At 42.3% G+C, this 16,110-nt stretch overlaps 1 protein-coding gene across 1 annotated transcript in view; it reads left to right on the top strand.

Annotated features, from left to right (window-relative positions):
* TYRO3 (TYRO3 protein tyrosine kinase) overlaps positions 1–11,968 on the top strand; it is a 248,018-nt gene extending 236,050 nt beyond the window's left edge. The window contains exon 18 of the mRNA XM_082275310.1: positions 10,435–11,968. Coding sequence (XP_082131436.1) covers positions 10,435–10,834 — 400 coding nt within the window. The 3' untranslated portion in view covers positions 10,835–11,968. The remainder of the gene's footprint in view (positions 1–10,434) is intronic.
* The last annotated feature ends 4,142 nt before the right edge of the window (positions 11,969–16,110 follow it).

Raw genomic sequence — 16,110 nt, 5'->3', positions numbered from 1 at the left:
TTGGACCTGCTTCAAGCAGGCTTTGTAAACTGAAGCAGGGTATACACTGCTTTATTTTTATTTCAACCAATGGGCTAAACAAAAGAAGCTCACAGATTACCACACCCACACAAGCGAGGTGAATGCAGGGACTTCCCCCTGCTGTGCTATTGTATTCTGACAGCAGTACACTCACCCCCCCCCCCCCCCCCCACCCTCAAATCAGAATACACTGGTCAGCATCTGATACAGGGCAAAAACAAGGTCCACACAAAAGGTCTCCCTGGTGGATACGCGTTTTGGAGCAGCTACTGTATTTGAGAAAGAAGCAACTGCTTCGAAACGCGTTATCTGCTGGTGAGACTTTCTGTGTGGTCCTTTTCTTCTCTTTGGTTTTGTCATTGTGTATTGTACCAGCCATGCAGCTGAGTGCTGCTGACATCACATGGCTTCTGGCTGTACACCACCTCCATTTTGTTGGTTCATCAGCATTCCGATACGTCTTGCGCCCCCCCCCCCCCCAAATCAGAATACACTGATTAGCAACTGATACAGGGCAAAATAAGGTCCACACAAAAGGTTTCCCAGGTGGATACGCATTTTGGAGCAGCGACTTTTTTGAGAAAGAAGCAACCGATTCTAAACACGTTATCTGCTGGTGAGACCTTCTGTGTGGTCCTTTTCTTGTCTTTGGTCTTGTGTCATTGTGTCTGGTACCAGCCGTACAGCTGAGTGTTGACATCACATCCACGTCACATGGCTTCCAGTTGTACACCACCTCCATTTTGTTGGTTCATCAGCATCCCAATACTAGATGGTGTCTTGCGGCTCCCTCCCTTGCGTTGGTCTCCCCCGCTTTGAATGGCCACAAGGTCGGGTATGTCAAGCTTCTATAGCCCAACATCACACAAAGTGCAGCAGTTGTTGGTTCAGGAGCTAAGCATTGACCACATTGTCTGTTGTACATCACTTTTAACATTAAAGTGGACAGTTTTTTGACATAATCTAGGGTATGGTGAATGTGTTTTGTACATGACCTTTATGCAGTTATTCCTTTTATATACTTTGGTGCTTTACAAGGGCATCAAGCACATTTTTATTTATAAGTATCATATTATAAGTATTGTTTCTTCCTATTTTTCAGGCAGAAACAATACATACTTCTGTAAAAAATAAAGAAATGTAAAGCACAGTGTATTGTGCATTTTTCATGCAGATCGATTCCATTTCTATGGCAAAGCACTTTTGACAAAATACTTGCAAGGCTACATAAAAATAGAGGTGTGACCGGTGCCTACGTTGACTGTAGTGACACAGATCTCTACATACATCTTGAATTTCCTTTTACATAAATTAGTTCTAAAAGACACATGTGTGAACCGGACCTTAGTCAAACAATCATTTCCAGTGATCTTCTTTTCTAGATGATGTATAAGACCCTTTAAAAGTTACATAATCAGCATGCAGCATGCACAAAATCATATTCAGATTTCGCCCACATCCCCATAGGAGTCAGAAGTGTTAATAGTAATAATGGCTTTTTAAGAACATTTTAATCCCATGCAGGCCTGACATTGGGAAGTGGGTGGAAGTCTATTATGTCGCAGACATGGAAAGCTAAGAAGTTAAAGGCGCATTGTTCCCACAATGTAAAGTTCTCACCAGTGAACAAACACCTTCAGCTTCGTTATTTTCTGCCAAACAGTAAATATGGTATTCTTAATGATAATTAGGTATTAACGCCAATTTTTGAATCACCTGTGTGTTAATAATTAAATATACAGGTGGGCAGAAAAGTTCATATTATGGTTTACTAGCTCTTATAATAACAATAGAGAAAGTGGTGATGCAACAGGCAAAGTAAAACTGGTTATACAGCACCACCTTGTGGCGGATGTGCAGATAAAAAATTGCTTATTTAATTTTGGAGAAATCAATTTCAATGGCGAATCGAAAACCAGCATTCATTTGACTTGGGCCTCAGTCTTTCGGAAAAACAGAAAACACGCATGAATGATGCGTTTTGCTCACACTGCTTCTCTTTCCAGCGCTTTACAAAAAACAGGTTTCAAAATTTTGATCTGTTTGTTTAGAGTCCCTACGATCTTACACAAAATTTTTCCAAGCACACCCTCCCTTTGCTGGCGATGTTCCCAGCATGAGGGCATATTTCTCCATATGTTCTGGAGTTGCCTGGTTCGGAATCTCTTCTTAGTTAAGGTTAGTGACCGCATATTCAAACTCACGGACATTCAATTGGGAGACGACCCAGGCAACCTATCTGCTTCATTTAACTCCTATGTCATCCAAATGTTATAAAAGGTCACTTACGATTCAGGTACTTAATCCTGCCAAGGCCTGCATCCTGCATTTCTGGAAGCAACCTATTGCTCCCCCGCTAAGTGTTGGGTTTCCCAAATTTGAGATTTACAGAATGGAAGATATCCTTACCTCTGCAAATCCCAGAGAGGAGAAATTTAGCAAAACATGGTTCTTCTGGACCGACTATACCTTTTCCTCTAGTTATTTCACAGACCTCGTCATCTGAACCTGGCCAGTTCATAGCCTCTGCTCTTGAAGCCTTGACATGTATCTTCTGGGGGTTACCTTCCATGTCCTCCGGGAGCTTTTGCCCCCATGGGCCAGTGTATGATGGTTGGGCCCCTGATTGCACATCTTGCTCCCCCCCCCCTTTTTTTTTCTCTGTCTCCTGAACCTTACTCCTTAGTCCCAGAGTTATAACTATATGCATGTATATATGTATGTATATATATATATATATATATATATATATATATATATATATAGCATCTCACAAAAGTGAGTACACCCCTCACATTTTTGTAAATATTTTATTATATCTTTACATGTGACAACACTGAAGAAGTGACACCTTGCTACAATGTAAAGTAGTGAGTGTACAGCTTGCTGTCCCCTCAAAATAACTCAACACGCAGCCATTACTGTCTAAACCACTGGCAACAAAAGTGAGTACACTCCTAAGTTAAAATGTCCTAATTGGGCCCAATTAACCATTTTCCCTCCCCAGTGTCATGTGACTCATTAGTCTTCTAAGGTCTCAGGTGTGAATGGAGAACAGGTGTGTTAAATTTGGTGTTATCACTCTCACTCTCTCATACTGGTCACTGGAAGTTCAACATGGCACCCCATGGCAAAGAACTCTGAGGATCTGAAAAAAGAATTGTTGCTCTACATAAAGACGGCCTAGGCTATAAGAAGATTGCCAAGACCCTGAAACTGAGCTGCAGCACTGTGGCCACGACCATACAGCGGTTTAACAGGAGAAGTTCCACTCAGAACAGGCCTTCGCTATGGTCGACCAAAGAAGCTGAGTGCACATGCTCTGCATCATATCCATAGTTTGTCTTTGGGAATAGACATATGAGTGCTGCTAGCATTGCTGCAGAAGTTAAAGGAGTAGGGGGTCAGCCTGTCAGTGCTCAGACCATATGCCACACACTGCATCAAATTGATCTGCATGGCCGTCATCCCAGAAGGAAGACTCTTCTAAAGATGATGCACAAGAAAGCTCGCAAAAAGTTTGCTGAAGACAAGCAAACTAAGGACATGAATTACTGGAACCATGTCCTGTGGTCTGATGAGACCAAGATAAATGTATTTGGTTCAGATGGTGTCAAGCGTGTGTGGCAGCAACCAGGTGAGGAGTACAAAGACAAGTGTGTCTTGCCTATAGTCAAGCATAATGGTGGGAGTGTCATGGTCTGGGGCTGCATGAGTCCTGCAGGCACTGGTTAGCTACAGTCCATTGAGGGAACCATGAATGGCAACATGTACAGTGACATACTGAGGCATGATCCCCTCCCTTCGGAGACTGGGCTGCAGGGCAGTATTCCAACATAACTATCCCAAACACACCTCCAAGACGACCACTGCCTTGCTAAAGAAGCTGAGGGTAAAGGTGATGGACTGGTCAAGCATGTCTCCAGACCTAAACCCTATTGAGCATCTGTGGCGCATCCTCAAATGGAAAGTAGAAGAGCGCAAGGTCTCGAACACCCACCAGCTCCGTGACGTCATCATGGAGGTGTGGAAGAGGACTCCAGTGGCAACCTGTGAAGCTCTGTTGAACTCCATGCCCAAGAGGGTTAAGGCAGTGCTGGAAAATAATGGTGGCCACACAAAATATTGACACTTTTGGCCCAATTTGGACATTTTTACTTAGGGGTGTACTCACTTTTGTTGCCAGTGGTTTAGTCATTAATGGCTGTCTGAGTTATTTTAAGGGGACAGCAAATTTACACTGTTATACAAGCTGTACACTCACAACTTTACATTGTAGCAAAATGTAATTTCTTCAGTGTTGTCACATGAAAAGATATAATATATTTACAAAAATGTGAGGGGGGTACTCACTTTTGTGAGATACTGTAAGTGGAAGGTGAATCCTGACAGTGGATGAGGGGACCCTGCTCTTTCTGTGATAAGAAACCCCCTTTCAGTGTGTGGATCTATTCTGGTCGATTTCCGTGAACCCTTTAGCTATGTTCCGGTGTAACCATGCTTTTTGTTTGCTTTTAATACCATTTGGACAGGGGTTCTATACTGTATTTTGCCAAAAAATGAATGCTTAAGGTAAGCATATACTTACCTTTGTTTGCACCCATATTGCTCTGTTCAACTGCGAGAACTGGGTAAGAAAGCTCAATGTAAGCGCCAAACTGACTTGTCAAAGCTTACACAGGGCTATGGGCTGTTATCATGGCACTTTATAACAGACCTGGACAAAACGGAGGCACCAGAACTGTCACATAGGAAGGGGGAGTTAGTCACATGCTCATCCATACACCAAAGTGGCTGATATTCCACTTCACTCATGGAGACCAAACAGGATGGTGCAGTATAAAAGAAATGGGAGCACTGCTGGGGAGAGATGGAATTTAATTACCCTTTTACAGTGCATCCGGAAAGTATTCACAGCGCTTCACTTTTTCCACATTTAGTTATGTTACAGCCTTTTTCCAAATGGATTAAATTCAGAATTTTCTTAAAATTCTACAAACAATACCCCATAATGACAACATGAAAGAAGTTTGTTTGAAATTTTTGCAAATTTATTAAAAATAAAAAAGGAAAAAATCACATGTACAAAAATATTTATAGCCTTTGTCATGACACTCAAAATTGAGCTCAGGTGCTTCCTGTTCCCACTTATCATTCTTTTTGGACATAGTTTGGAAAGGCACCCACCTGTCAATATAAGGTCCCACAGTTAACAGTGCATGTCAGAGCACAAACCAAGCCATAGTCCAAGGAATTGTCTGTAGACCTTAAAAACAGGGTTGTATCCAGGCACAGATCTGGGGAAGGGTACAGAAAAATTTCTGTAACATTGAAGGTCCCAATAACCACAGAATCCTCCATCATCTGTAAATTTAAAAAGTTTGGAACCACCTGGACTTTTCCTAGAGCAGGCCACCTGGCCAAACTGTGTGATCGAGAAGGGCCTTAGTCAGGGAGGTGACTTTTGAACCGGATGGTCATTCTGACAGAGCTCCAGTGTTTCTCTGTGGAGAGAGGAGAACCTTCCAGAAGAACAACCATCTCTGCAGCACTCCACCTATCAGGCCTGTATGGTCAGTGGTCAGACGAAAGCCACTCCTCAGTAAAAGGCACATGACATCCCACCTGGAGTTTGCCAAAAGGCACCTAAAGGACTCTCAGACCATGAGAAACAAAATTCTCTTATCTGATGAAAAAAAGATGGACTCTTTGGCCCGAATGGCAAGCGTTGTGTCTGGAGGAAACCAGGCACTGCGTATCACCTGGCCAATACCATCCCTACAGTGAAGCATGGTGGTGGCAGCATCATGGTGTGGGGATGTTTTTCAGCGGTAGGAACTGGGAGACTAGTCGGGGTCAAAGTAAAGAGGAACGCAGCAATGTACAGAGACATCCTTGATGAAAACCTGCTCAAGAGCACTCTGGACCTCGGGCTGGGTTCATCTTCCAACAGGACGATGACCTGGCACACAGCCAAAATAACAAAGGAAAGGCTACAGGACAACTCTGTGAATGTCCTTTAGTGGCTCAGACTTGAACCCGATTGAACATCTCTGGAGAGATCTGAAAATGGCTGTGCACCGATGCTCCCCATTCAACCTGATGGAGCTTGAAAGGTCCTGCAAAGAAAAATGTGAGAAACTGCCCAAAAATAAATGCGCCAAGCTTGTAGCATCATACTCAAAAAGACTTGAGGCTGTAATTGGTGCCAAAGGTGCTTCAACAAAGTATTGAGCAAAGACTGTGAATACTCATGTACAGTACATGGGATTTTTTTGTTTTGTATTTTTAATAAATTTGTAAATATTTCAAACAAACATTGCTATTATGGGGTATTGTTTGTAGAATTTTGAGGAAAATAATGAATTAAATCCATTTTGGAATAAGGCTGTAACATAACAAATTGTGGAAAAAAGTGAAGCGCTGTAAATACTTTCCGGACACATTGTACTTTGCATTATATGAGCAGAAGAAAAGGGTCTCTTTTTTTTTTTTAAGAAAGTTCAACCATTTTGCATAGACTAAAAGGTGGAGGGTGTCATGGCGCTCTTCAAATATCCCAAGATGGTACAAGGAATGTGGGTGGATGGGAGGGGGGGGTTATGGGGCTGCGTGGGGGGGGGAACAAAGTTTGGTACTGTAGGGAAGCTATAGTCCGCGGCAGCCGGCTGAAGCGTGGAGAAGCCCTGAGAGATGCAAGAAAGGAGAGAGCGGCGCCAGCTTAGTATATTACAAGTTTATTTAACACTGTTAAAATTGGTGACTCACTGTCCGAGGTTGGGTGAGACCGGTACACAAAGACTGTTAGGGTCATCCATCTTCCTCTTCCAGGATAGTGGTCATAGGAGAAGGTGGTGAGGTTCCAGAGGTATAGCCGAGCCGCTGTGGGGCTGCTAGTTGTCACTGGCCGCGGCAGAGCATGCACAACAGGGCTCCGGCTGCCGACTTCTGATCCCTGATGACATCACTTCCTGGCAGGAGAAAAATAGGGGTTGCACGCATTTGGAGCATCCGTGCTCCTTCGTCAGGCAACGAAGGAGCACGGATGCTCCGAATGCATGCAACCCCGATGACATCACTTCCTGGCAGGAGAAAAATAGGGGTTGCACGCATTCGGAGCATCCGTGCTCCTTCGTCAGGCGACGAAGGAGCACGGATGCTCCGAATGCGTGCAACCCCTATTTTTCTCCTGCCAGGAAGTGATGTCATCAGGGATCAGAAGTCGGCAGCCGGAGCCCTGTTGTGCATGCTCCGCCGCGGCCAGTGACAACTAGCAGCCCCACAGCGGCTCGGCTATACCTCTGGAACCTCACCACCTTCTCCTATGACCACTATCCTGGAAGAGGAAGATGGATGACCCTAACAGTCTTTGTGTACCGGTCTCACCCAACCTCGGACAGTGAGTCACCAATTTTAACAGTGTTAAATAAACTTGTACTATACTAAGCTGGCGCCGCTCTCTCCTTTCTTGCATAGACTAAAAGGTGCCCACTATAGCATACCAGCAGACCTTTGCTAACTTTTATCTTACTTGTGTGTACCACTTAAAAATACATCAGATTTTTTATCCTTTGTCTTATAGCGCGTCTTTTGTATAGCAAGGGATACAGCATGGATATTCATTGACTTCAGTTTTATGAATATTGGATTTGTTCGAAAAAATATGTTTGTTCATGTTTATGCTCTCCTACGCACATTCTTCCATTCAGACATCAAAATAAATTTGTACAAAGCTTTCCTTTTGTAAGCCTATTGAGGAGTTACACCGACTGGAGCGGCAACTAGTGTTGCATTTTTTTGCAGCAACCAAACTTACCAGCTAGAGCAGGCATGTCCAACCTGCGGCCCAGGGGCCTCATGCGGCCCAGAGCCCCAGGCAATGCGGCCCACTGCCCCCTGACAATTTTTTTTTTTTGATGGGGAAGGAGGAAGTCGGGTCGGGGGCACGGCCAATGCGGCTTCCAACTAACTGTAGGCAGAGGCTGCCTCGGAAGGTATCACCCTCTAGTTGTGTTAAATTAGTGCTTGGGGGGGGGCAGCAGCGTGAGAAGGGCACGTTTTATTACTTATATACCTTAACTATAGTTTATATTTTATATGCTGCCCGAGAAACTTTCTCTACACTCAATGTGGCCCAGAGAAGCCAAAAGGTTGGACACCCATGAGCTAGAGCTTGGAAAACCGCAATTCTCAGTTTTGAAGCCGTCAGGTGCCGTGTGACCAACATTATGGTCAATAAATAAAAAATTGACCGTCATTTAACTTGACACCCATGAAAAATTCCCCTGAGTCTGGCAGCCCTGGATATCCCATGTTCAGCCATCGCGGTTTGATAACCTCCTTCTGTCAATCGGAGGATTTTAATCCACAGTTCCCTGAGACCTTTTTATTTTTCTCTCTTCTTTCTTTTCTTTTTCTACCCTTCCATGAATCTTCCTCTTGTTTCTCACAAGCTTTTCTCTTTCTTTAAATGGTAACTCTACTTTCATGGGGGAAAAAATAGCAAATAAAGAAAATAAATTATATAGTATGTACAATTGCAACACAAGCCATATTGCAATTAATTGTTATTAAAAATTGATTCCTTTTCAAACTGCAGCTGCTGTGATTTTCTGGAAATGCAATATGGCTACCTGGAGGTGTTCTGTACACAGAATGTGTACTGACCACACCCAGAAACATTTCCTGCTTGGTGATTGGCTCACTGATTTTACCAGAAGTCTGCACTAAGATGCAAGTCAGATTTCTGGCATCCCCTGCAACAAAAATGTCATTTTTGGTGAGATACTCTCAATAGGAACACGTCTAAAGGGATGCAGGCCCAGCAGCTTTCCCCATTACTGCCCCGCAGCTGATTGATAATTATGACATTTTTGTATAATTTTTACAATTAGACTCACTCAGAACAGGGGCACAGAGGAACAAACAGTGATTTTATTCTTTGTTGGTAGAAATCTGCAAAAAAGTTTGTTAAAATCTTTGTAATGTACATAGATCACCCAGAGGGGAATGTTTTTTCTCAACAAAAAATGGAGTTAGGCTTTAACTCTGTATTTTACTTGTTATGAAATAATTGAGCTTGCAGCTCCTCACTGTATTTTTTTATTCTACATTCTCATTGTGGATTTTTAATTTCTTTGGCTTGATATTTCAACTAACCTTAAAATCGTCACTTCATTCCAATGGAGTTTACTTTTGCTTATTATGACGTTGTGAAGTTCTGGTTTACTTCTTTTCTTTGTTGTACGAGCCCACGTCAGTGTTATGTTTGCAGGCCCCATACATGTGTACTTATTTTGTTATGCAATTGTCATACCATTGGCTCTGTTGTGTATGTTTTAAAGACAATAAAGCCTTTTGGAGAAGAGAAAAAATATTAAAGTGTAATGCAAACCCGAGCGACAAATTTCTCTTATGTGTTACCTTCTGACCTGTCAAATCTACCATTCCAAATAATGTTTGTCTGTTCAATAACGGCAAAATATACCTTTTAATCCTGCAAGAGACCTTCTGAGTGGAAAGCTTCCTTTGCTCTGTACCTCAGCTGCGTCCCATTAGTTAGCATTGTTCCTAAGGCCCCTTTCACACATCTGGTCTGTTCAGTTCATCAGTTCAGTCACTCAAATGTATCAGTTTTCCATCCGTTTTCCATCCATTTTTCATCAGGTTTTTTTTATCCTTTTTTATCCATTTTTCATCAGTTGTCATCCGTTTTTCGTCAGTTGTTATCCGTTTTTCATCCATTTTTCGTCAGTTGGCATTCGTTTTTCATCCATTGTCATCCGTTTTTCGTCAGTTGTCATCCGTTTTCATCCGTTGTCATCCGTTTTTCGGCCAATCCGTTTTTTTGACGGATGAAAAATAGGGCATTCCTCCGTTCAAAAAAAAACGGACATTGACGGAAGCTGATGAAAACGGATGTTAACTGATGATCATCCGTTTTTACATAGAGATACATTGATGTCCGTTTTTCATCTGTCAACGGATGGATGAAAAACGGACAAACGGACCAGATGTGTGAAAGGGGCCTAATTCTCTCCGTGAACTACAAAAACCCCACCATATGTTACAAATAAAGAGAAGAGAGGAAAGTGTTGTCCTGTCCTTGGATAACAAAACTGCTCCTCCATAGATTCAGTACGGTGAGAGAACATTGGCACCCTAGGACAGGAACTTTGTTACTGGCAACATCCTTAGGTAAAAACAAAGGAAGAATAATCCTACAAATAAATACAGCCAGCACATCTAAAAAATGGTAATCTGTGATATTTCACATTTTTGTTCTTGGGATTAGATACGCTTTAACAAATATAATGCTATAATAAGATTCCTTATCCTTCTCCTCGTGCCTTTGCTGATTGAATCTGATTATTTTTGATGTGACCAGAAATAAATCATTGTCTCTTATTGCAGGTATGAAATGATGTGCCAGTGCTGGATCACTGAGCCCAAGAGGAGGCCCTGCTTTACAGACCTAAAAAGACGGCTAGAGGCCATCTTGGGGCGTTTATCTATATTATCAGAGAGTCAAGATCCACTGTATGTAAATCTCGGGGAGACTTGTGGAGCCACTGCTGCAGACTCCATTTTTCACTCTGGTTTTGACAGCGATGACTGCTGCATGGACATTTCACAGACATGCGGAGCTGCAGCAGTCTCTAGCGATTATCGCTATATTTTGAACCCTGGGTGCCTTAGAGACACAGACGAGTGGCCTCCATCAGCACAAACGCCGGAAGCCAGAGGCCTCCTTAATGAGGATGAGGACGATGAGGAGGAAATTCAGGAAGCTCGTGTGGTCATTAACCTTTAGTAAAAACTTCAAGCTTACAGCGGGATGTGATACCTTTAGCTGCATCCTTTAAAGCCATGTGTCTGTATAAGCTCAACCCACGATCCAGGTGGACATTGTTATGAATTCTAGGCATTATAAATTGCTTATGGATTTGCATCAATAAAAATGTACATTTTTTTTTTTCAGCTGTAAAACTTTATATAAAATTGTATAGGTAATGTAAGTATTGAAATGGGCTGTAAAACAGCCTTCGATAGATGAATTCCTAAAATGACTTTACTGTACATATTTTTTACACAACGAAAGCTCATCGATAACCAACTCTTCTTTCTCTCCATTTGAATGGTATCACAGCCTAACCGCTGCATCAACTTGCTCAGCTAAAGCTTCCCCATCTCTATGGAGCTACAAGATCAACTTCTAAATGCAATATTTGAAGACTTATAAACTTTGGTTAAAACCCTGATTTCTCTGTAGGCATTCCATTTTCTTTTAAGTAATAGACTTTTCGAAGAAGGGAAAATAGAAAGAGAAGTGTGATGTCAGTACTGATGTGTTTAGATGAAAATAATGTTGGCTAAATCACGCCTGTAGGTTTCTTGCTACCTTAGAAAAAACAGTTGGTTGCATGTGTCATATTTAATTCATATGTTTTTTTTTTCCAGAAAGCGAACAATTGTTGTGCCCTTATGCTTCCAGAACCAAAATAATATTTTTCTAGAATATAAGACTTTGACCTTCTTTGCACCAGTCAGTTGTTCTGTTGAGAGGACCAGACCAGCCAGACGTACCTTTAGGAGGCTATTCATAAATGTTTTCATACAAAAGTCATGCAAATGTCCCCCAAGATTTACACATTTTTTTATTGGATTCAGTTGTGTGAATCTTGTGTGAAAACATTTATAAATATACCCCTTGGTGTTTGTGCATTGTATATTATTGGAATTTGAAATCTGTGTTTGGAGATGAACTCTTTAGCAGCTGTCACTCAGGGTTAGACCAAGCACAACTAAGGGATAAATAGTTTTCACATAAGTGAGGTTCATTGTATCAATAGTTTTCTCAAAATAAAAAAAGTTAGTCCGACGACCTAAGTTTCCTCACTTAGATGCTTGTTTGTCTTCCTTCCACTTATGGTATCTTATAAATAAAGTGCAAGAAAGGGCTAGAGAGCCATGACCATGATGCAGCTGTCGGAAGCCATTCATTCTTTCACTAAACCTGTCATTGGAAAAATATGGTGACTGCCATTGTTGACCTCCCCTGAAAATCTTGGTAGTTTTCCATCATTTTCAACCTTCTGAATCTAGAGTTTATCTAGGTACGTACAGATATTATTAAATGTCACTGTGCAACAAAGTATAGACAAGAAGCAACCTAGCTTTACTCTGTGATCACCTCACAGCCAAAAAAGTAAGTATATACATGTGTGCAGTGCTATGCTGTATAATAAATGCATAAATATTTTTTTTTTTTGAGAATTTTGTTCATTTTTTAATTTTAAAGAAATAAAAAGTACAGTGAAATAAATAGGGGTGGTTTTCGGATTCCCCCTACTGAAATAATCTGTACTATCTTGTCTGTTCTTATAATTAGCTAGCATATTGAAGCTGTGATGATATTAACCCCTTGTCACCGGCCATACGCAAATATGCGGCCTTTCGGAGCCTGGTCCTTAGCGCTGAGCGGCCACATATGTATACACCTGTGCTGAGAGCGTGCGCGCGCATCCAGCACAGTTACCCCTATCCAGAAAGCTCCTGATCACAATGAGTTTTTAGACCACGTGACTGCCATGACAGCCAATCACGGGGGTCACGTGATCTTAGGCTACGCCCCGCCTCACCGTGTTTATGGCACCTTAAAGTTCCAGGAGCGGCCAGTGATAATATATCGACAATATTCGCTCCAGAAAAAAACACAATGCTCAAAGAAGCAAAGGTCTGATTTATTCACAACGAAAGTAGAACACTAACCTAGATATCTAAAAGAATATTACAGAGCATATAGAAATTAAATTGTAGAGATGTTAAGTTATGTAAGTCGATCCTCAATGTTGTGTATTTTAGCTGGGCTAAAGGAAAAACCATTCATCATTGGTCCTCCCATTATTAAAGCACTCACAAACACCACCCATTCAGACACCCTTTTACCCGCCCTGTATAGTCCTCTGTGCAATGAGCGACAATCTGTAAACTAGAAGGGGCTGTCCTTTCTAATCACCAGGAAGTATGGTATTACCCTGAAAATTTTCCAGGAAATATGGTGCCATCTTCCACTAAGTGGCGTTGTTACACTGTGAGCAAATGCCTTGACCCAGGTCAGCATTCCAGTCCACATCTGGCCCCTTTGATCTTGTTGCAGGCCAGGAAATCAGTCATTTTAATCTCTGCATAACCTATAGGTCTAGGTGATGCATTCCCTATACGCCACTGTTTTTATCCAGATAAAGATTCCTGATATGCACTTTCCTGTTATACACACCCTGCTGGGTAATCCTGGTCTTCTGGCTACCCCCAGCTGTGTCCATTCAGATGGCTTAGGAATAACCAGATCTCAACAGTCCAGAAATGTCTGATATATATATATATATATAGTATCTCACAAAAGTGAGTACACCCCTCAAATTTTTGTAAATATTTTATTATATATTTTAATGTGACAACACTGAAGAAATTACATTTTGCTACAATCTAAAGTAGTGAGTGTACAGCTTGTATAACAGTGTCATTTTGCGTCCCCTCAAAATAACTCAGACAGCCATTAATGGCTAAACTGCTGGCAACAAAAGTGAGTACAACCCTAAGTGAAAATGTCCAAATTGGGCCCAAAGTGTCAATATTTTGTGTGGCCACCATTATTTTCCAGCACTGCCTTAACCCTCTTGGGCATGGAGTTCACCAGAGCTTCACAGGTTGCCACTGGAGTCCCCTTCCACTCCTTCAAGACGACCCCATGGAGCTGGTGGATGTTAGAGACCTTGTGCTCCTCCACCTTCAATTTGAGGATGCCCCACAGATGCTCAATAGGGTTTAGGTCTGGAAACAGGCTAGGCTAGTGTATCTCCTTTACTCTCAGCTTCTTTAGCAAGGCAGTGGTCACCTTGGAGGTGTGTTTGGGGTCGTTATCATGTTGGAATACTGCCCTGCGGGCCAGTCTCTGAAGGGAGGAGATCATGCTGTGCTTCAGTATGTCACAGTACATGTTGGCATTCATGGTTCCCTCAATGAACTGTAGCTCCCCAGTGCCGGCAGGACTCCTGCAGCCCCAGACCATGACACTCCCACCACCATGCTTGGCTGTAGGCAAGTCTTTGTACTCCTCACCTGGTTGCCGCCACACATGCCTGACACTATCTGAACCAAATACGTTTATCTTGGTCTCATCAGACATAAGGACATGGTTCCAGTAATTTGTGTCCTTAGTCTGCTTGTATTCAGAAAACTGTTTGCTGGCTTTCTTGTGCATCATCTTTAGAAGAGGATTCTTTCTAAGATGACAGCCTGACAGCCATGCAGACCAGCTTGATGAAGTGTGCGGCGTATGGGCTGAGCACTGACAGGCTGACCCACCACCCCTTCAACCTCTGCAGCAATGCTGGCAGCACTCATACCTCTATTTCTCAAAGACAACCTATGGATATGACGCTGAGCACGTGCACTAAACGTCCTTCGTCGACCATGGCGAGATCTGTTCTGAGTGGAACCTGTCCTGTTAAACCGCTGTATGGTCTTGGCCACTGTGCTGCAGCTCAGTTTCAGGGTCTTGCCAATCTTCTCATAGCCTAGGCCATCTTTATGTAGAGCAACAATTCTTTTTTTTTTCAGATCCTCAGAGAGGTATTTGCCATGAGGTGCCATATTGAACTTCCAGTGCCCAGTATGAGAGAGTGAGAGCAATAACACCAAATTTAACACACCTGCTCCCCATTCACACCTGAGACCTTATAACACTAACGAGTCACATGACACCGGGGAGGGAAAATGGTTAATCAGGCCCAATTTGGACATTTTCACTTAGGGGTGTAATCGCTTTTGTTGCCAGCGGTTTAGACATTGATGGCTGCGTGTTAAGTTATTTTGAGGGGACAGCAAATTTACACTGTTATACAAGCTGTACACTCACTACTTTATATTGTAGCAAAGTGTCATTTCTTCAGTGTTGTCACATGAAAAGATATAATAAAATATTTACAAAAATGTGAGGGGTGTACTCACTTTTGTGATATACTATATTACCAAAAGTATTGGGATGCCTGCCTTTACACGCACATGAACTTTAATGGTGTCTTAGTCTGTAGGGTTCAATATTGAGTTGGCCCCCTTTGTAGCTATAACAGCTTCAACTCTACTGAGAAGGCTGTCCACAAGGTTTAGGAGTGTGTCTATGGGAATGTTTGACCATTCTTCCAGAAGCACATTTGCGAGATCAGGCCCTGAGGTTGGACGAGAATTGCCTGGCTCACGGTCTCTAATTCTCGTTGTACTCTAGTTCATCCCAAAGGTGTTCTGTCGGGTTGAGGCCAGTCAAGTTCCTGCACCCCAAACTCGCTCATCAATGTCTTTACAGACCTTGCTTTGTGTACTGGTCCAAATCATTTGGTGGAAGGGGGGATTATGGTGAGGGGATGTTTTTTCAGGGGTTGGGCTTGGCTCTTTAATTCCAGTGAAGATAACTCCTAAGGCATCAGCATACAATGACATTTTGGAAAATGTTATGCTCCCTACTTTGTGGGAACAGTTTGTGGATGGCCCCTTCCTGTTCCAACATGACTGCACATCTGTGCACAAAGCAAGGTCCATAAAGACATGGATGAGCGAGTTTGGGGTGGAGGAACTTGACTGGCTGGCACAGAGTCCAGACCTCAACCCTCATAGAACCCTCCACCCACCTTCTCTTATGTGCATCTGTAGACCCTCCCCAACCATACAGTAGATTACTTTAACCTGAATAATAATATGCGTACAAAGTTAAAACTACAAAGCCGGAAGTAAACTGCAAGCTCCTGGCCATACAATGATCCAAAACAGAACAATTTCACAGCAGCTGGGAAAAATGCTGAGATGAACTGAAATGTGGAACAGTTGACAGGCCAACCATATCAATCCCATTCAGTGCCTCATATGACCTCCACTTGTTGTGATAAGAAAACTATATGGGTCTACTTATTTGTGTCCACTACAATAAATGCATACATTAAATCTATTATTGTGATTTCAAATCATGTGTGCAAAAAAGTACTAAAAAGAAAAATCAATGCATAAATAGAAAAAGTTCAATAAAGTCCATGTGTA

Source organism: Pelophylax lessonae (assembly GCF_965119305.1).
Source record: "Pelophylax lessonae genome assembly, chromosome: 13".
In the NCBI taxonomy this organism is placed as follows: Eukaryota; Metazoa; Chordata; class Amphibia; order Anura; family Ranidae; genus Pelophylax; species Pelophylax lessonae.
Note: the sequence above shows the minus strand (reverse complement) of the source record. Positions and strands in the feature narration are given on the sequence as shown.